The sequence below is a fragment of the Pleuronectes platessa genome, chromosome 3 (assembly GCF_947347685.1).
Source record: "Pleuronectes platessa chromosome 3, fPlePla1.1, whole genome shotgun sequence".
Taxonomy (NCBI): Eukaryota; Metazoa; Chordata; class Actinopteri; order Pleuronectiformes; family Pleuronectidae; genus Pleuronectes; species Pleuronectes platessa.
Genome location: NC_070628.1, coordinates 12,936,965 through 12,959,080, shown reverse-complemented (window position 1 = coordinate 12,959,080; position 22,116 = coordinate 12,936,965). Strand labels below are relative to the sequence as shown.

General features: G+C 41.4%; 1 protein-coding gene across 1 annotated transcript; it reads left to right on the top strand.

Annotated features, from left to right (window-relative positions):
* Positions 1-9,880: 9,880 nt before the first annotated feature.
* On the top strand, positions 9,881-19,643 carry LOC128437108 (choline transporter-like protein 1). The gene is made up of 16 exons (XM_053419147.1): positions 9,881-10,226; positions 10,461-10,547; positions 11,279-11,421; positions 12,613-12,749; positions 12,946-13,039; positions 13,758-13,927; positions 14,374-14,463; positions 14,565-14,695; positions 14,832-15,018; positions 15,679-15,847; positions 15,952-16,108; positions 18,143-18,226; positions 18,321-18,458; positions 18,543-18,779; positions 18,862-18,936; positions 19,185-19,643. The coding sequence occupies exons 1-16, from the start codon at positions 10,203-10,205 to the stop codon at positions 19,206-19,208; spliced, it is 1,947 nt and encodes a 648-aa protein (XP_053275122.1). The 5' UTR covers positions 9,881-10,202; the 3' UTR covers positions 19,209-19,643.
* Positions 19,644-22,116: the final 2,473 nt, after the last annotated feature.

Genomic DNA, 22,116 nt, shown 5'->3' with positions numbered 1-22,116 from the left:
TCACACCATCCACTACGGCTACAGGGGCAACTGGTCTACGTCACAATCTGATCCATCAGCGATGTTGTGCAAACACATTCAGTCAACGCAGGTGAGACTAAAACTGTCAACAAAGTCTGTGTGTGTGTGGTTTTGTATGAACGACAATGTGCTGAAGCATTAAACTGAAGGATTTAAAAAGGGCGGCTTGAACAAGAGTTTACAGGAATGCTACGTGATGGTTGCAATGGAGAAAAGGTAAGGGGATCACCATACCATTAATCCTGAGGAGACCTCAATTTGTTTAAATGTCACTGCAATCCACGGTTGTTACCTCCAACGAGGAGGTTACATTTCCACCCCTGTCCATTTGTATGTAAGGAAGATTGAGTAAAATCTACTGGATGGATTATTGCGTAATGTGGTGGAACGATGTGGCATGGATCAGTGAAGAAACTGGCGGATGCAGAAATTTGTCATTACTGTGATATTTAGGGGACAAATTTCTCAGAGTGTGTCAAATTGGGTGCAGCTTGATTGAATTTAAGGGGACTGTTGGGCGCTGGTGGATGAATCCACACAACTGAGTGTCATACTGGTGGAGATATGGCATCCTGGTTCTTCTGATTGACAATATGTCGTTCCCTGGATTCATCTGGCTACAAATGATTAACTCTTATTATACAGTCCTTCTTATTAAAGTCATATGACTAAACCTCATCTTTTTTATGGTTATCTGTGTTGGCAGTGCAGTCTATTCTCGAATGTATAAATGCTTTTGTATATAGTTATTTTTTAGTATGCGAACATTTATTTAGCCTCGAGAGTCATCATTACAGGCCACACTGTCACAGTCCCACATCACAGAGGAAGCGCATGAACATTCTCATCAGCGCGCAGCATCATAGGTCACATGTCTGGAGTGGTTACATACATGGTTAAGAAAGACCTATTCATGATTCACCCTATAATCCCCCACTGTTCGAGCGTCTTAAGTGGAGCAGTGAGGGCCCAAAGGAAACAGCCTCACATTCCTCACTGATATAGTTTATTATTGGAAAAATAAGCCAGTCTAAATCATGGGCATTGAAGAACACAGAGTGTTTGCCCATGTAGGAAAATGTAGGTGACGCTTTTGGAGAAAAAAAAGCAGAAAAAAACACTTTCCCTCCCATAACTGAGTCATTTTGAGAACTTGCATATACAAAGGCTGCTTTGATCAAAATAGTTGCTCTCTTTTTTAAGACTTCTTTAAATAACTTGTTTCTAATGTACTTGCAGTTATATGAAATTAGAAAAAACGAATCTTGGGTTAATTTATACTAAAAGGAAAACCAAACAAAATGTGAGAATCTCATCTGAGGCTCTAAATATAACATCAGCCGACCACACCAAGATCCTAGCAGTCTTTTCCTGTGACTTGCTTTGCCCTGTGGTTAACGACTGCTTCTCAAAAGGCCAGAGTCATGCCGGCCTAAATAACAGGGTTTGATGCCTGGGTGGGAACTTGAGCAATCGCAATATTCTTGAATGAAACATCCCAGTGTAGATGATGCAACTAAAGTGCATGTGAAAAAAATAAAATTGGTTCCGAGCTGCTCGGCTGTTTTAATTAAAAGCTCTTCCTCAATCATCTGTTGGTTTTAACTTGTTGTTTCTCGTTAGGGACTAAGTGAAGGAGTCGTCGTGGGAGACAACAAGGGGGTCCTTGGACACTGATCGTGGTTTATGGTTTGCCTGCTACCGTGGGAACAGGAAGTACAAGTTATTAAGGGGACAGACCATAACAGGCTAAAATAATCTATCTAATCTTCTTGTGAGAGGGTCTCTGTGTGCATGTTTGTGTATGATATAAGGGAGGATGTTATATTGGTGTGTGTGTGTGTGCATGTGTGTGTGAGGTTGATGTGGAATTGGTTTCTCAAATCAGATGATGCAGACCTTGTGTCATCTTACATTTCTATGACGACAGTGGAAAACACTGTCTCAAACACAGACAGTCCAATCAGTGTTCAATGTGTAGCTAGCATCTGTTCTCTGTTTTTGTCTTGGTGAATGACCAACAGTGTCATATTGCCACATCAGATGACACTGCTCTTACTATAAAACAAACTTGAGACTGACCATGAATATCCTATTTTTTTACTCAGAATATAAGAAAGCTGTCACAACTTTTTAAAAACTCTTGTCTCTCACAGTCCTCCATCTTGTATAAGACAGGTACATACGTAAGTGTTATACTATCAGGTCTTTGTAGTTCAGAGAAAGTGTTCTGGTCCATTGTAGATCAAGTGGAGCTCGACAGCCGAACCAAAATGAGATGGTCCAGTCTCCCATTTGCTTTAAGCTGTCCAGAGAAGGATCCACTCATCGGTTTCTTGAGAATAGAAGGATGTACTTGAAGGAGCCTTCGAAAGGGGATGGACTTGTCGCACCGCTTTGACGCAACCAGTTTTTGACTGCAGAATAAAACTGATTTGACTCGACCTTCCTTCCAAAGCATTCAGCCTGTTTCCGTTAATGTAGTAACCTCAGAAATCAGGAATTACATCCTTGCAAGGACCAAAAATGTCATTTTACCACAGATTACGAGGACACACTGTGAAAGTGAACGCAGTCAAAGTCCTACTCACACTATCTACCTGCAGCTCATCCTGAGGATTCCATATGGATCAGGACATAGGTGGCAACAACAGCTGGATTCCATTTGTTTTTCTCTGATTTAGACACATGGCCGATAACCCCCTAACCACCTGAGCACATTCCCACACTTCTGGAGCATTGAAACGTGTGCAGAAATGCAGGAGTCTTCTTTTAATATCAAATTGCTTTGTTTGAGCTGCTTATGTAGCCAAGATAAAACTCCACTGCTTTCTCTTGAGCAACGCCGCATGAATAACAAAACAATGATTTCAACAGCTCACCCTAGAAGATGCTCTGTTTGATTTAACAAAGTTCAAGTCATTCCCAATGAAAAGACAGCAAGACTTAAAAGTGAGTCATTTATTACCACCCCTTCCCTTCATATTGTGAAAAGAAGCGAAATAAAAGTCAGTGTTATGGTGGAGATTCCAAAATATTCGCCTTTTTGAATTCATCAAATCCTCCAAAGCTTGACATGTTCTGACAGCCTGAATCTTGAAAGTATCTGAAGACATGGGCGAATGGTATTTATCTTCTTTTCTTTTTGTTTATGAAGAATGACTCTTAAGGTTGGACCAGACCCTCTGAGGGGCCAGGATAGTGACGTACTACAACCCCCACCTCTCTCCCCATCCACCCAGGTTTCTGCTGAACATGTGCTGCGCTGGCATCGACTCGTCCAGCGGAGATCCAGGAAAGCGTGTTGTCCTTGGACACCGTTGCCACAGCAGCATCGGCAGGAAATACTTGAGACCCAGAGTCAGGAGTATGTCGAGCCAGAGGCTGTTTCATCAATCGATGAGCAGGATCTCTGAACGGTTATGTTTCCGCTCCATGTTCGTTTGCATTCTGGCTCCAAATGTTCCCTCCCAACATCTGCGTTTGTCCCCTCACATGCGTGCGCTCATAATCAGCTGCTCCTGCATGATCTACCTTTCCTTACTCACAGGTTTGCTTTCAATTTACACTGACACAACAGAAGCTTATATCAAGTATGTCTCTGTCTGGAATTCAATGCTTTTTAAAATATCATGTATATGGCTGCAGTCATTTTGCATTAGTCACAAGAAGGACTGCACAGCTTTAAGTTCATAGAGTGAGAAGTGTATAAGACGGCTGGGATAAATATTTACCTTCCTTTCCGGTCTCCTACGCAAGGCAGGAGAAAGATTTATAGTGCAACAAGAGCCCTGAGGAAAGTAAGACACAAGTCACCTCTTCTGCAGGAAACTGCTTGACATTCCAGCTGACTCAGGAACAGTACAGGTCAGGATACCGTCACTAAGCGGAGCGGAAACCTCTTGAAAAACAGCAGGCAGGGCAGATATCTGCTGAAAAATGCTACTTCAGACATCTGAAACTAGTTATGAGAAAAAATACAAATGGAAGGGTGCAAAGAACACAAATCCAAGCTATAAGGGGGGAAACTGTGAAACTATAATAGTGTACAAAGTGGAAGCTCTTTGGAAATATTAATATACAACCCAGATATAGGATTAATAAGAATCTAAATATTTACCGTCTTTGCTTTGACTTATAAACACGTGTGCCACTGGGATACTCCTACTTCATGTAGTTAGATTGCAGAGTGAGGGACGAGATGGTCCTTCAGCCTGAGGGGCAGCAGCAGTCAGCGTTTCATCAGCAGACATCTCCTCACAAGGGGATCTGAGCCACATGAAGTCTTCCCCCCAGCAACATGAAACTGCCTGTGATTAATCAGTAGATTAGCATTCGATGCAGGGTTCGAATTATCTTTTTGTCTCTAAGGGAATCTCTATCTCATAAAAAAGTTGGTGCACCACGCACAAAGCCTACCAAGGCTAAACAATGAAATAGCCTAGGCGCGAGCAGCGCTTTTGCGCATGGTAGGCATAGGCTGTATATAACTTGACACACGCACACAACAGACAGACACATTTTTGTACAGAAATTGATTTATTTCAATTAATTTCAATATATTATTGATTGTAATAGCCCATATATATGTAGCCCTATAGTCAATTCCATGTTAAGACTCGGCTTTTACCTGAGTTCACTTTAAACCACCTGAATAATGTCTACTAATGGAAATGAGGAGTCTATAACACATTGTCAACTATTTACAAATAATTTATTTAACCAAAGCAGTCATGCAGTTGAAATAATAATGATTCGCTACCGGAAATAAGATGTAGTTATGTTTAAGCTATTTAAACTATATTTAGTCCCTGTACAACAAACTCAATGGATATGGGCACTAGGCCAATAATGACAATAGCAATCTCCCTTATCAATTAACTGCATAAAACAGCACTTCCCATTTAAAACGGAATTATCAATATGGGAGCTAATAATAGGCCACACAGAATAGTAACTGTCACAAAACTATCCCTAGTATAACATAAACTTTGTGTTCACATGAAATTACAGTCACCTGTTACAAACAGGAACATCATACAGGTATAAAAGAAAATACAAAAGCCGGCACTGGAAAGGCACAAATAAAACGATCAGTTCAACCCCCCGTTGCAGGTCCTGTTAACTGGGTTCTTTGGCGCCCAATAAGGGCTACTCACAACCACCACGTTTGTGGCGCGTGCACCGATAATATTGCCTTCAGTAGGTCCTGGCCAACTGGTCGTCCCACGTAGCTGAATGGAACCGCTAGCGTTCCCGGTAGCTCCAACTAGGCTGCCTTAAAGGAACCACGAGCGTCCGGGTTGCTCGGGTGCTATTTGAGCAGCACGTTATCTTGCTAGATGACGGCAGTACACCTCCGCTAAATCAGCTAGCACTGTATATGTGCACAAAACTGAGCCAGCTAGATATCTCCAAAACGGAACATAAAATACTGTGCCCTTTCGCGAGCTGAATGAAAACAAAAAACTCTTACGTACAAAACATAAAGTGGCGTCACCTTCTTAATACGGCTGTAGTATCGTTATTAATTTCCCTCTTTTACTTCACTGTTACTTCAACTCAGTCGGTCTCCTTTCTCATCTCTTTTTCTCTCTGTGCTCTACGGTGTGTTTGTTTAGATCCCGCCTCTCAACCAATAGGGACTCACTATTCTTGAGTGAAGGTCATTACCACCAACTGCTGACCATTTCACCTAACTAGCATGTTAGATTGACTACACTCTACCTATTTTACTTTTTTAACTTCAATGGTCTTCTGCGCAGAATGTGCGCCTTAGGCTTCTGCGCAGGATGTGCGCAATGGTCTTCTGCGCACATGTGCGCAGTGGTCTTCTGCGCAGGATGTGTGCGCGCAGTTTTTTTTTATTTTTTTTTAATTTAATTTAATTTAATTTAATTAAAAAAAAAATTAAATTAAATAAATTTGCCTGCAAAATAATAATAATTATTATAATTTCAATAGTGCCTCACTGTCTATCAGTGGCGGGCCCTAATAAATAAAATAGTGTGACATTTTTATCCCTCTCTCAGTCCATCACTTTGATTCAGATTAAAAGATTTCTGGTGAAGGATATCTCATGCATGCTGCAGAGCATTAGAGTGAAGTGTAATTTCCCTATTTTAAAGTGGGAAGAGTTTGAATTCTAGTAAACTAACAGAGTGAGAGAGTGTATATTTTAAGGATAGGTGGAATTATGCTCAGTTTAATAACTGTAAACTGAACTACTTTATAAGACTGCTATCATTTGAAAATATGCACCATTATCCCCAGGAAGACGAGACATAGTGTTGCATTCAGTTGTGCTTTTGAAAAGTGTTTGGTCATAAATGAATACAAATAAAACAAACTAAAAAACAACCTTATAACACTGCGTGAAATGTGTTTGAAGATCGAATTGTGAAAGTTAAGTTACAAAGCTGGTTTTACCGTAATGAGTCAAACAGCGCGGTTCCATTTGAAAAGATTCCCTGAATACAGTCGAGATGGCGAATCTCTCTTTTGAAATGTTAGTGACACAACTGGTGCAACAGTTGTTTCACCCTAATCCAAATCAGTTATGGGTTCGGACCCAGCTCCTGTGTCCCCTGGTGTCCTGGTTCCACCCATGGAAGCGTAGTGGCGTGGGGCTGGCTCATCCCTGTGGCCCAGAGAGCGCATTTCTCCGCACTGGTTCAGGGGTACTGGTTCAGGGGTAAATGATGCTGGTCTTCACAGGTGACTGAGCTACGCAAACCTGTAGCCGCAGCCCCTGCACAGTAGATGATGTGCTTGTGTGTGTGTGTGTGTGTGTGTGTGTGTGTGTGTGTGTGTGTGTGTGTGTGGCCGCGGCGCTTCCCGGTTCTTCCCAGCACTACGCAGCCGGTGTGAACAGCCCAAGGATTAAGAGTATGATGGTGTGACGTTAATGTATTGTTTTACATTGCATGTGTCATGATAACTCAGTCTCTTGTGCCGCCCTCTCGGCATTTTGTACCAGGAGCTGCCCCTCCCCTGTGCTGACTAAACACTTCCACATGTAGTACCCATTGGTTTGCAGAAGGTGGAGCAGTCAGACTCAGTATCGAAGCAGAAAAGGGAGGCTTTCTCTCTTTTATGGCAGCTGAAGTGGAGCATGGATATAACCTGTAAGATAAAAGCGAGCAGACAAAACTGGGGGGAAGCGGATAATGTAACCAGAGAAGAGCGTTTTGTACTGGGCAGGGGAACCAGCAACCGAAGCAGAGCAGAGTTTCTGTGGAACTTGCAAATGACCTCAGATGCCATTCCCCCCCCCCCCCCCACAGTAAAACCAGATGTGGGTGTTCCATCTCGATCCACATCTCGGCGCCTCTGAAGGGAAGTCTGCAGCACATCGGCCACGGAGACCTCATCCCTGAACACGGCTGGAGAGGACAGGAGAGTGGCTCCCACGTAGTTTGAACACTGATTCGATGGAAGAAACTGACTGTAATGACTTAAAATAGACTGCTGGGGACGACACAATCATGTTTAACATTGTGGCTGGTATTTTAGATTTAGTTCATGTATATTTTAACATGAAGCTTCAGTATATTATATTATAAGTAATAAGAACACGCTGTCCGTCAATGAAAGACTATGGCTTGTGCAGAAATGAAGGGTAAACGTGGCCTGTCATTGAAATGTATCATGTGGCCACTCCTGTGCCATGATAAGAAGCTGATTTAGCTGCTAACACAGTGTGGACAGGGAGAAGCACGTATATCATAGCCTAAACCAAAACAGGCTTTGAATCTTAAACTCACCTGTTTGGGTTTAACATGGCTGCAGCCATTTGGAAGCCATTTTGACATGAAATAGAAGGTAAACAGAGGTGTTACTCATCATGTTAATTAAGGCGTTGCTCTAATTAGATAGAGCTGTAATGAATGTGATGAGTAACACCTGTGTTTATCTTCCATTTCCTGTCAACATGGCTGCCAAACGGCGGCAGCCAAAATGAAAAGCTTCTGTTCAGCTTTGAGGCTTTTCCGTGGTTTAAAAGTTCTGTCTGTAAAAAGCTGTTGAACGTGTTTTCATCCAGCTTCAGTGACCTCGTTACTCCAGCATGTGGCGCCAAATTCTACACGACCACAGTGTTGTATCTTTCTAAATCTTCTTCTTCTTCTTCTATTTCTTCTTCTTCTTCTAAAGGAACAATAATAATATATACATATTGTCACAAAACACACATAACAGCACGATGAGCGGTATGACAGATTTAAATTAATTAAAAACCGACTCAATAAAGACAAAAGAAACAGTATTAAAAAACAATCTTAACTTATAAATAATCTTCTTCTTCTTCTTCTTCTTCTTCTTCTTCTCCTCTTCACGGTAGACAGCTTCACATACTAACATCCTAAGCCGACTTCAATTTTGATGAGAAACGACGAAAGATATTTTACTGTGGTTACCCTTGTCCAATAGAACAGTGCAGTGCTAAAACTATGCCGATACATCCGCCCAAAAAAATCCATTGTCCAAATGGAAAAAATTTCAGAAAAATAAGCGGTATGTATTTTAAAGAAGAACATCAGACATTAAAAATCTAAATACTCTATATAAGCTATAGACGGGTCAGCCTCCACAATAGACCTTGAGGGTGTGAGGTCACAACAAAAGTTAGTGTAAGAAAACACACATTTTTGCTCCTACACGTAGCCTCCTACTTAATAAGATTGGCAATAAGCAGATAATATAGTAAATCAAATAAGGTCACCACCTTATAACTTGAGAACAACCCCAATTCTCACAGCAACAGTTGTGCAGTTTACCTGAATATGGCAGGTAAGTTGTTCCAAGCAAATCAGTGGTGGATTTAGTCTTTTAGTGTCACCTCTCTCTCTCTCTCTCTCTTTGTGTTATTCACTCAAGGCTCTGAGGTGAACAGATCATGAGCTGCAGGACTTGTTCTTCTTGTCACTGAAGATAGATCTTTATCTCTGCCTGTATGTTTGGGGCTATTGTCTCACAAATTCGGCCAAAACAGAAGGGCTGCTAATTGCACATATTATATAGCAACAAAGGCAAGTATGTTATACATTCACATTGAGTATATACATTCCATGTGTTACATATAAGGCATCTAAGGGGGTCCAAGGATTCCTATTTGCTCAGTATTCAATTGACTTAATAATTTAGAGACGTTATTTCAATAAAGCTTCTAAATCATTAGTGGATTCACTGTTTATGTTTCCATATAAACTGGACTCTGATGAGGTCAGAGGGGCTGAGAAAAAAAAAAAGTCAAGAAAATATTTATTTTCCAGAAATGTAAGATTTTAAGGTTTGGAAAAACTTGCTCATCAATAACCCCTGCTGTTTCTTTGAATGTAAACTTGTTATATATCCATTGTCTAAACTTAATTAAGCAAGGGAATGAGCTTGGCTTTGTGTGTTGCTGTACCAATCCACCAGCTATTTCAAAGAAGCTTACAGTTTTAATAACATAAAATAACAGTTTTTATATTCATTACGATACAACACTGTAGGTTTTAGTTCAGCTCATGCATTTGCCTTATAAATTCTATATACAGATGGGCAACACTTATCCACTTCCTCCTGATATCCAGGATGTGAAAGATATTGTTTCAGCTGTCAATCATTACGTTTCAACCCAGTTTTATTACATCAAATAACTAAAACCGTCAAAGAATCACAATCACAGTGTACTCAAATTCAAGGAATTGGCTACAATGTGTCAGAGCGAGCATAAACAGAAAAATAGAAAAAACACATAATTTTGTTCAGTAGGAACAGTGGACATTTACAACTTGACGGATTTTGACGACACCAGGTGGCGATGGTGACGCTTTGGCTTCACTCCGGGGGCAGCGGTCGCCTCCTCCATCTTTCCTCCAACTCTCTGGTTTGTCTGAGCGCACATGAAGGCACCAGGAGAAACTTGACTCCTTCCGCATTCACCTGCGGCTCCTCCTCGCGCGGGGACCCTGCAAACATCATGGGCGTTTGCTCCTAAAATGAAAGAGACGACAATTAAATAAAAGAAGTGTTTTGTTGGATTGCAGCAGCGGTCACCGGGGACAAAAGGAAGAGGAAGAAGAAGAAGAAAGGCGTCGCGAGATGAGAAGAGAGACATGAGCTGAAAAAGTTCGGGCGGAGATCAGACGCAGAAAGTTTTCGGTTGTTGTGGTTGTTTTCTCAAGTCGTCTCTCACGATGGGATGTGGCAGCAGCTCGGAGGTGAGTTTGTCCCCGTGCGACTTTTAAACAGCTTTCAAATTGCAGCTTCACGTGTCGTGTGTGCTACGTCCGCCTCCTTAGCTTGTTTTTACAGCAACAACAACAACAACAATTTCCCAGTATCGTGTCGGTGAGCTGGTGTGTGGAGCGGCGGGGTCTCCTCCGCTCCACAGCCCGAGCACCAGTCAGGCTAAGCTAACGGCTCCTGTGTGTTGTTGACCCATGTGTGCGCAGGGGAAACGGGACTGGAAACCGCTGGAGGAGCGCAGCTGCACGGACATCCCGTGGCTCATCGTCTACACACTGTTCTGTGTCGGCATGGTGAGTGTGTGTCTGTGTGTGTCTGTGTGTGTGTGTGTGTGTGTGTGATGAACGGGAGGATGCATGCAGGTGGACTTGCATGCACTTCACATCACATCAGCCACACGTTAGATCGTCTGCGTCCGAATGTGCATTCCTCGGGTGATTCAACTTTTTGCTCAATCTGCAGCATTCCCATTACACCCAGTGGAACCTAGCACACTCACGATGTTACCACAAAACTGCAGCATTCTAAAAAGTAGAATCAACCCAGTTCATTTGGTCTGACTAGTTTGAGTTAGGTGTACCTAATAAGCTGCCCAATGTGTGTGTGTATACAGTCCCAAGAGTGCCAGTAAATAAAGTTGGAGATCTTTGAATTGGCCCTTTAATCCAAACAGACACCCTTTGCCAAAAAGTTCTCTACTAAATTCTGGTTTGGTTGAAAGTGGATCAGGGACGTGCTGGTTTTAATTCCCTTTGGAGATTGTAGTTTGTGGTCAAGGTGAATTGCATGATACAATACCACAACTTCCAACCTTACATTTAATATTATAACCTGCACAAAGGTAGGATTGTTGGACTAGACTTCCATTAGTTTTTGTTACTGTATTTGTACTGTAGGCGTAAAAATCCCTGGTTTTGATTCGAGATAGTTTAAACCTTAAACCTACTGAAGAAGAGTATTTTTAATTCTTTGTATTTCATGCAGATAGTTAATATTGTGTACTTGTAATCTGTCTCATCTGCAGGCTTGTATCTGTGGCTACTCCATCGCCACAGGAGCTGCCTCCAGGCTGGTCTCAGGATATGACAGCTATGGCAACACCTGCGGTCGGAACAACACCAAGATCGAGGGAGTCCCTCTCAGTGGGCGGGACATGACCGAAAACAAGTTAGTCTGATTAGTTACAAATTACTTAAAATGAGATGTACGGGTTTATTTATATCAGACTTTAGATTGGTAGATTCTAGACTGAAAAGCACTGATTGCAGTACATCAAACGGCTTTCATTAATTCCTATCTCCTGTTTTGATGATGACAGAGTTGGCCTTTCACACATGAACGACACAGCAGGACTTTCTCTGCACAGACATGTTCACACCAACAACTCTACAACAATGACGACATATTCTGTGGAAATTCTGTGTTATTCTTTGTCACCACAAACTCTTTATGCATCTTCGTCAGTGTCTTCTACGTGTTTCTACTTTTTCAGTATGTTGAAATAACGTGTTGAGGCTGTTTTTTGCCTCCTGTAGTTGAGAGTTAGGGTCACAGACAAAGCAATTCAGCCTTACATGTCTGCATGCAAGGATTTCATCATGAAATCCTAATCTAACAAACTGCTGCATTCGTAAACAAATTGCTTTACCTCTTAGCTGTTCAGACCGTGACCTACTTACATTTACCTGAAAATCATATATTACAAAAAGCAGTTGATTTTTCACACCTACATTTTTTATAAAGTGATTCAGCATATTAACAAAAAATCGGTGTGTTCTCTCCATCGGTAACAATCTGTTCAAAGATGAGATGTTATCAGTCTTCATCACGATGTTAATGAAGATTAATATCACCACTGCAAGGCTGCACACGAGTCATAGTCGCATTTGTGTTCTGCTACTTAAGTTCTCCATTTATCTGAATGAGTAACATACTTCAAGAGCTTATCTCTCTCTTTGTAACCCCTCCCTAAACTCACTCTCTCTTCATGTAAGATACTTATCATCGATACAGAAATGACACACATTATGTTTTGTCATTTATGTGAGGAATCTTTGATTTTATGCCTGATTTTTGGGCAGTAGCTTTCCATCAGCATGCAGCCTGCGAGCCCAGTTTTACTGAAACAATGGGTCATGCTTTATCGGGCTGATTGCCTGATAAAGCATTTGAATAAAAGGCGTTTCTGCTACAAAGAAGGATCTGTGTGACAGGACAGCAAATGTCAACATCTTTCTGCCCAAACAGAACAGTCCCGACTGCCCAATAGTAAAATATACTGATATTAGTGGCAATTACAGTGTCTTTATACCCAATAGTCAATAATCCTGAAATTTCCTAATTTTGTCTTCCTCTCAGGAACATTTTCTTTCTGGAACCTTGCAACCTCGATCTCGTAAACCGGAAGATTAAGTCCATTGCCCTGTGTGTCTCCAAATGCCCTGCGACTAACCTGACCACATATGACGAAGTGAAGAAGTTTGCTCTGACTAACGGTGAGAAGACGGCATGTTTTAGAGAAAATGGGAATGTCCTCTTTATTAACTTAGAGTTTGAGTTTACTGGTATTTCCATCTATTTATAATAAACGTTAGGCAGAAATATTTAGTACCATTGTAACTGCTAGACAGGTTTTAATGTGACATGAACAAGACTGAGCATGGAGGATAATTTGTATTTCCCTCTTTTTAGGGTCCCATCTCTGTTCCTATGATATTTCTCCTACGAGATACACAAGCCATTCGGAAAGATTCACCAAATGTCCCACACTCCCCGTTGTAAGAAGGTAATCAAGTGCTTTGGCTTTTAATGAAATGTTAAAAAAGAAAGTTAAGTAACCATCTTTTCCCCTGTCTGTTTTTAATGCCAGCATTCTCTTGTGGAAAAGGTCAGATCCAGTTGGATCTTGTCAGGAGGTTATTGAAGCTGATGTGATATCATGATATGTTTAAACTTATACAGCGACTGAAAGAGATGTTTATGTGGTTAGTGTTTTGAAGGGGGAACCACCATCTTTATTGTGCTTCTGTAATTTTGTTTTAAATCATTTTAATCAGGTCTAGAAGTCCATTTGTCTGGTCACTGTTTATGCCCATCTCAGAAATAAAAGGGCCAAAATAAAAACAATTTAAGCTGTGTCCTAAGTCAGGGGCCGCGTCCTCCAGAGGCTGCATTCGAAGACTGATTACATCACAGCGGTGCCACGAGGCTGTCCTGTTTCAAAGTGTTTTCAAATGTGGATGAGAAAAGCCTCCTTCCATTCCTGAACAATCAACGATCGAACAGGTGGATCCTCTGTTGGACTACGAAGGATCCAGCTAATCCTTCGTTGTCTGCCCTGTCTACTGAAGCTGTGTCTTCACAGACTGAGTCCTCCAAAGGATGCTTCCCCTGGAATTTGGACACAGCTATAGACAGTTTCCCATAGTCTGATGCTTTCAGGACTCTTTCAGGAAATTAAATGATTAATTAACCCCTATTCTTCACCTCTTTCTTGTTTGTAGTAAGGCTACCCCAGTGTTCAACCGCTGTATTCCAGTGGACATCGGCTGCTACGTCGAGTTTGTTCAGTCGTTCATCACATTTGTCAGTGACAACACTGTGCTGCGTCGTGTCATCGCCGGGGTGATGGCCAGCAAGGAGATCATCATGGGCCTCTGCATTCTGGCTTTGGGTAAAACACATTATTAAATCTGGCTTACCGTGTGCATGTGGATTTAATGAATGATGAAATCCTTTTATCCTGTGAGAAACGTGTGCATTTTTCTGTCCTGCTGCTCCCTCAGTGCAGCCTTGATTGCTCTGGAGAATTCGGCTTGAAGGCAACTGTCGGAAGAGAAACTGTTTTTGTCAAAATAATAACAGGAAATGTTATTACCCCATTGTTTTCAGTGTAGCCCACAGGCATTTATTTAAAGTCTCCTCTTGTTGTCACAGCAAAAAAGGCAAAACTTATCCTACGACAGTTTTAGACATCTTTCATTTAATCTTTAGATCAATCTTTCTGGGTTTCTATGCCCCCCCCTCACCTTCATGTTTGACTCCCACTCTACTTAACTTTCCTTCCTGTGTGTGATACCTTCGTATGATGCATTGGGTTTTTTTCTCTCTCTGATGCAGTTCTGTCCCTCATCATGATGGTCGTCATCCGTTACATCACCAAAGTGCTAGTGTGGATTATTACCATTCTGGTTATCATCGGCTCTATAGGTAACTCTTAGGAGCTTTATAGGATTTAAGCACCCGTTCTCTTATCTATTTAATCCATTTAAACATGTTAATGTTTCATTCGTCTGTTTGATTGTTTGCAGGTGGGACCGCGGTCCTCTGGTGGCTGTACGTCGAACAAAGGAATAACACCACATCAGAGCCTGGGAGCGAAGTTGCCTGGGACAACGCCAAGGCCCTGCTCGCGTATGCAATTGGTGCCACCATTTTCACGGTATGTCGTCTTGCACAGGCACACACGTCTCTCCTGGCGTGACAGAGAAAAGAGACTTGTATGAATTTAAGTATCTGACTCAACAGCTTAATTGAATGACGGTTAATGAACAGAGAAACTCTGTGTACACTTTCAGGTAGTGCTGCTGCTGTTGATGTTCTTCATGAGGAAACGTGTGGCCATCACCATCTCCCTGTTCCATGTTGCGGGCAAAGTGTTCCTCCACCTTCCCCTGCTCGTCCTGCAGCCATTCTGGACCTTCTTCTGCCTCATGCTCTTCTGGGTCTACTGGATCGCTGTGCTTCTCTTCCTCGGAACTGCAGGTTGGGACAGAGGCTGATGGAGATTCAGTGCTAGTTGTTCAATTACATGGATGTTTGGTCAGATTCAAAACTGCATTCACAATCCAAAGTGGTATTATTGGTGCATGCTTGTTTTAAAGTTGTTTTTGATTTGCTAATGCAGCACATGAGCTGCTTCTACTTCTCAAACAAGTAGCATATTTGGGTTGTTATTTGGGACATTTTGTCTCGGTGTTGTGGCCTGACCGAACTCCCACATCTGGAATCTTGTGCCAGTCTCGTGATGTGGGAGGACGAAGTCAAAGAGCCGCTTCTCTCTTCATCTCCCACTTCTCTTTTCTACAGACGACTCTACCAAAGCAATATTTAAAACATGTTTTTGTTCTTCGTTTATGCGGTACAATGTAAGTGGTAGTGGTAAAAGCTAATGATAACTCCAGTAAAATTTGTGGATAGAATGAGAGAAGTGAATTAATGAAAATGTTTGTATTTTAATGTGCATCTCAAACAGTTTGCATTCAGTTGATGTTGACAGGTGTTTGTGTTCAATTATTTTAGGGGTACGATTGCAACAACAGTTTCTTTTTTTCAGAAATTCCAAAATTATAAAGGAAATACAGAGGGATGTATACTAGATGCAGAATATTCTATTTAAATCTCACACTCATCCTTTCCTCACAGGGACGGCGGTGAAGAACAACTCGACTGGTGCGGTTGAATATCAAATGCAGGGGCCTTTTCAGTACCTGGTGTGGTATCACGCTGTGGGTCTCATCTGGATCAGCGAGTTCATTCTTGCGTTCCAGCAGATGACTATCGCTGGTGCTGTGGTCACCTACTATTTCACAAGGTACGGAAAAGTCCCTGTTACTGAGAGACTTTGTGCCTTTACCGTCGTATTTATTTGATCTTGGGTCGTGTGGCTGTCCATTCTCTGTATCTGTCTAACTGAAGGAATAAGTCCCAGATGCCAGCTACTCCCATCCTGTCTGCTATGGGACGTACCATCCGCTACCACCTGGGCACTCTGGCCAAAGGCTCGTTCATCATCACACTTGTTAAGATCCCTCGTCTCATCCTCACCTACGTCCACAGCCAGCTCAAAGGAAAGGTGAGTTGTGAAATCGTGATAAGTGCTGCCGGACGATTTATCGTTTGGTTAATAATATCATCCGATATGAGCCTTTCAAAGTCATATCAGTATATGGTTGCCGTTATGAACATTTTGGAAAAGACATCCATTTACCATTTACAGTGCCTTGCATAAGTATTCACCCCCCTTGGACTTTTTCCCATTATGTACTGTTACTAACTGGAATTCAAATAGACTTAAATAAACTTTTTCCCGTTTGATCAACAAAACATGCATAGTACTTTGGAGGTGCAAAATAAATTTTATTGTGACACAAACAATAATGAGAACAAAAAAGTTGACATCTGTTGGGTGCATAAGTATTCACCCCCCTGTGTCAATACTTGGTAGAACCCCCTTTCGCTGCAATTACAGCTGCAAGTCTTTTGGGGTATGTCTCTACCAGCTTTGCACATCTAGAGATGGAAAGGTTTGTCCATTCTTCTTGGGAAAAAAAGATGAAGCTCAGTCAGATTGGATGGAGACCGTCTGTGAACCGCAATCTTCAAGTCTTGCCATAGATTCTCTATTGGATTGAGGTCTGGGCATTGACTGGGCCATTTTAAGACATTAACATTCTTTAATCCAAACCATTCCTTTGTAGCTCTGGCTGTATGTTTAGGGTCATTGTCCTGCTGGAAGATGAACCTCCGCCCCAGTCTCAAGTCTTTTGCAGACTGCATCAGATTTTCTTCAAGGATTTCCCTGTATTTGGCTCCATCCATCTTTCCCTCTATTCTGACCAGTTTCCCTGTACCTGCTGAAGAGAAGCATCCCCACAGCATGATGCTACCACCACCATGTTTCACTGTTGGGATGGTGTGCTCAGGGTGATGGGCAGTGTTGGGTTTTCGCCACACATAGCGTTTTGCATTGAGGCCAAAAAGTTCAATTTTGGTCTCATCTGACCAGAGCACCTTCTTCCACATGTTTGCTGTGTCTCCCACATGGCTTCTGGCAAACTCCAAACGGGATTTCTTATGGATCCCTTTCAACAATGGCTTTCTTCTTGCCACTCTTCCATAAAGGCCAGATTTGTGGAGTAGACGACTAATAGTTTCCCTGTGGACAGATTCTCCCACCTCAGCTGTGGATCTCTGCAACTCCTCCAGAGTAACCATGGGCCTCCTGGTTGCTTCTCTGATTAATTTTCTCCTTGTCCGACTCTTCAGTTTGGGTGGACGGCCTCCTCTTGGTAGGTTTGCGGTTGTGCCATATTCTTTCCATTTTCTTATGATGGGTTTTATGGTGCTCAGAGAGATGTTCAAAGCTCTGGATATTTTTTTATAACCTAACCCTGCTTCATATTTCTCCACAACTTTATCCCTGACCTGTTTGGTGAGCTCCTTGGTTTTCATGATGCTGTTTGTTCAGTAATGATCTCCAACAAACTCTGAGTCCGTCACAGAACAGGTGTATTTATACTGAGATTAAATTGCAGACAGGTGGACCCTATTTACTAATTATGTGACTTGCAAATGTGACTTGTGAATGCAATTGATCGCACCAGATCTTTGTTAGGGGTTTCACAGTAAAGGGGGTGAATACATATGCACTCAACACTTTTCAGATTTTTATTTGTAAATAATTGTGAAATCCATGTAATATTTCCCCCCACTTCCAAATGATGCACTATTTTGTGTTGGTCCATTACATAAACTCACGATGAAATAAATTTTAATCTGTGGTTATACCATGACAAAATGTAGAAAAGTCCAAAGGGGGTGAATACTTATGCAAGGCACTGTACATATTTACAGTTAAATCTTCATAATTCTTTAATCATTCCTTATATATCTTTAAGCTGAATATATATGTTGGCTGATATATCAGTAAAAGAAATGTGTTAATTCCCTAATATCCTAAAATCCATATAGATCAGGCTTTAATCAATAGTCTTTAATATTGTAAGAAATTCTAAAATTCTAAACTTGCATCAAACCAGTAAGGGACAACTCCCTATATTTTCCATATATATGTATGTAAACGTGTGAATTTGTGTATTTCTCGTAGGAAAACGCCTGTGCTCGCTGCATGCTGAAGGGTTGTATCTGCTGTTTGTGGTGCCTGGAGAAGTGTCTCAAGTACCTGAATCAAGTGAGTAATCTCAGGTTGGTGAAGGAAGAAAATCTAGTTTACAATAGATTCAACATCCCAAACATCTCTGCTGAACTTGACCATATCATTTCAGAACGCTTACACAGCCACAGCCATCAACAGCACCAGTTTCTGCACCTCAGCCCGGGACTCTTTCCTTATCCTGGTGGAGAACGCACTCCGAGTGGCCGCCATAAACACTGTGGGCGACTTTGTGCTCTTCTTGGGAAAGGTAATATGCAGACACATATTCCCCGGCTTTTTCCATTGAAACAACTGGAGTTTTTTCTAACCAGGCTTAAATCTGCCCCCTCAGGTGCTTATAGTTTCGTGTACAGCGTTTGCTGGCATCCTGGCTCTGAACTACCAGAAGGACTACACCGTGTGGGTGCTTCCTCTCTTCATCGTCTGTATGTTTGCCTTCCTGGTGGCCCACTGCTTCCTCTCTGTGTTTGAGAACGTGGTGGACGTCCTCTTCCTCTGCTTTGCTGTGGACACAAAGTATAATGATGGCAGCCATGGGCGGGAGTACTACATGGACAAGGCCTTAATGGTGAGAGGAATTACTGAATTATTCCTTGACAAACAACAAGAAGAGAAAATAAAATGACCTGTAACTCTGTTTTCCCTGTCAGGAATTTGTTGAGAACAGTAAGAAAATGGGTTATTATAAGCCCGAAGAGGGAGATGGACGGGAGCTGAAGCCCATGGTGAGTTAAAATATATCTATATAATCCTATCAGTATTCTGAATGCAAACAGTTTCATTCCACTTGTACAGAACAAAGTTTCAAGATAAGAATTTTGAAATGCTTCGAGAAATTATAACTTGGTTCGGGTCGTATGTGGCTCCACATTCAGAACAAATGAACAATCACAAGGTCGTGTTTGGGTCTAATAATATTTTATAAATGATCAAATGATAATTAAATGAGTAAACTTATTTTTTCTTCTTGCAGACGCGTGGGGGGACTGTAGCTTGACCAGGTCTCACACAGACCATCACAACCACTAACATTTCTCTTACCAGCATTTCGCTCCAGGGACACAAGTAATAAAACCTGTGGAGGCTTAACAGAGCTTCATGAAAGATGCTTTAAGTTGTTTGTTTGCTGCGAAAGAGGGATTGCAATTTAATGTTTGACACTAATAGCTGTAAAGCAGTTGGGTTTGGGTTTTCTTACTTACAAGACGGGTTTGTTTTTATCTTTTACACCTGAGTTTTATCTTTTTATAACATTTTAAATAGTGTCAAAGACCGATCTAACATGGTTTAACATGTTTGGTTTCCTGCTTTTAGTAATGTTACATGTTGTTTGAACTGTTTGGTGTATTTTTTAAAAATGTAAGGCTCCCTCTGTTCTGTCGAGGCCTGTTTAAGTTGTTTATTACTTATTAAATTTTGTACCTGAAACCTATTGTTCTCTCTGCATCTATGAAGCCTTACAGAGAATTGATGGAGGAGTTAGTGTTTACTGTCCAGCCACAGTCTGCTGCAGGTCATTTCTTTTAAATCTAACAGCTACTCGACATAAGGACGAAATCTCTCCTGTCTTGTTAGCTGCAGCTTCTCGTCAGCAGGGGGCAGCAAAGGAACTCAAAACACCATGATAACTTAAAATTTGTTGTGTAGGAGAAAGACACAGTGAAGTCTTTGTTCATCGCTGCCGTCGGCGAACATGTCGTTACTCTCATCATAACAAGGAGCAGCTGCCGTCATTGGAAATGTTTATAATGCAGTAGTATATCACTTTCAAATGATGGTCCAGAGGCTTAAACTATAAGTAAGAATACAGAACATGTGATGTTAAATATTTTGTGTTGGAGCACAAAATAAAGTTAGAATATCATGTTTGATATGCAGAATGTACAGAAATAGATATAAAGCTTCAATTTGAGGTGGATAAATAAGACTGTTAGCTGGATCAAAAGCTGGTCCCTGTGCTGACAGAGCTGCCAGGTCAGGATGTAGAACATGTGTGTGAAAGGTGCAGATATTTGAGGCTGTGTTCCAAGTGTATCCAAAGTGAATCATCATTCTTCAATCTGAGTTCATTAGTTAAACCTTTACACGAAATGTAAAATTCATTTTAGACATTTCTCTCAGCTCAATCTATCACTTGCCTCGACAACAAGAAGGCAACTCCTTTGTTCAACCACCTGAGGGCAGCAAATGCTCTACAATGAATGACATTTCCACCGTGAACCCTGTGGAGATGTCAGGCCCTTCTAAATGATATTATCAGCTCATACCAGGACTAATAGCTTTAGAGTTCTCTAAATCAACTTACAGAAAGTAGATGACATTTTGATCACTTATCACATCCCTCAATCATGGGACTTGATTTTGATTTGATTTAGAAAAATTAAAACCTAAATGAAGGAGGCAGCTTTAAAAACAATGTGAAGGTTTTTTAATCTGAGTGTATGTGCCAATCAGCTGCTTTAGACCAGCCCGGGAAAGACTTAACAGAAAATTGCAGGCAACCAAAAACTGAAAATTCATCTAAATGCAATAGAAAACCAACTTTAAAAGTGAATGAGTAGTACTACGTAGTACTATCTGCGTGGTGAGAGAAGGGCAAGTAGCAAAGATTCATCCTACAGCAAGAATAAGTAAAAAGAAAAACACACACTGACTCGGTGTGAATGAAGAGCAGCACAGTCTCCAGATTCAAACCCCACCCAGCTGGCTATGTTCAGATGCTGTTGTTTTTTAAATCTGCAGTTGTTTATTTGTTCCATGCTACAATTTGATAGAAAAACCAAGAGATTAAAATGTGAAACTGGAAAACTTTATCTGTATTTTTTATAACTGAACCAAATCTCTATGTGTATGTATACTCTGCAGTGGCTATGTTTGTTGTAGATGCTAATTAGGGATGCACCGATATGGAAATTCTTGGCCGATACCGATATTTAAAATAACAATCTGGCCGATAGCCGATACCGATATTTGTTTATTTTCTTTTTGTTCTTATTCATTCACCTTTTTGTGCCAGAAAAATAATTAAATCATTATTTAAAAAGCACTATTTAAAAAAATGTCAGCCCTTCATCACTCTTATCTTTTAATGAGCCCAAATTGAATCAGATTTATGATCAAGGATCAAAATGGGACAAGAAGTCATTGTTATGTACTTTCCCTCGAAATATATAGAGTATAAATACATATAATACAGGTGGGAGGAGGGAGCGGGGCTAAGGAGAGGGGTGGGGGGGTGGGAAGGGGTTAAGGGGTCAGGAAGTGGTGGGAGTCAGGATGACGAGGTGGTTGAGGTAGAGGAAAGATGAGAAAGGAGATTAGGATGAGCTCCGTTGTTTAATACTAAAACATGAAAACATCTTCCCAACTTCTTCATCTCCCCTCCTTCTCCTTCTTCTCTCTCTTCTTCAGTTTTTTCCTCTCCTCCTTCTCCTTCTTCTCTCTCTCCTGTTGCTCTTTCTTTTCCTGCTTCTTCTTCTCCTTCTTCTCCTTCTGGACCTTCTCTCTGTACTCATTGGTCTTCAAGACGAGTCTCTGAAAAGACAGAGACAACATAAGTTTCAGAATTTGCTTATTCAATGTCTGAACATGAAACAAATCAATCTGTATAATTCAAATCTAAAATTGAACTGATGTAACGTACCTGAAGCTCAATGTTTTGCAGAATCAGGAGTTTTAATTCTTCATCCATTTTTTGCTCTTTTTCCACTGAGTCCTCCTGCTCAGCAGACAACTTCTCCTCTGCCTCCCTGATCTGGTTCATCAGATCCTCTATCTGCTTGAAGCTGGCCTCCTGTTCAAGGACGCTGCTCCTCAGCTTCGCCTCATAGTTCTCCTGCAGATCTTCAAATTTCGCCTTCCACTCTTGTTCCACTCTCACCTTTTCCAGGTCCTGGAGCTGAAGA

Coding starts and splice junctions, on each gene's coding strand:
- LOC128437108 (XM_053419147.1), top strand. CDS start 10,203: ATGGGATGTGGCAGCAGCTCGGAG. Junction 10,548..11,278: donor CACTGTTCTGTGTCGGCATG/GTGAGTGTGTGT, acceptor TCTCATCTGCAG/GCTTGTATCTGTGGCTACTC. Junction 18,780..18,861: donor ACATGGACAAGGCCTTAATG/GTGAGAGGAATT, acceptor TTTCCCTGTCAG/GAATTTGTTGAGAACAGTAA.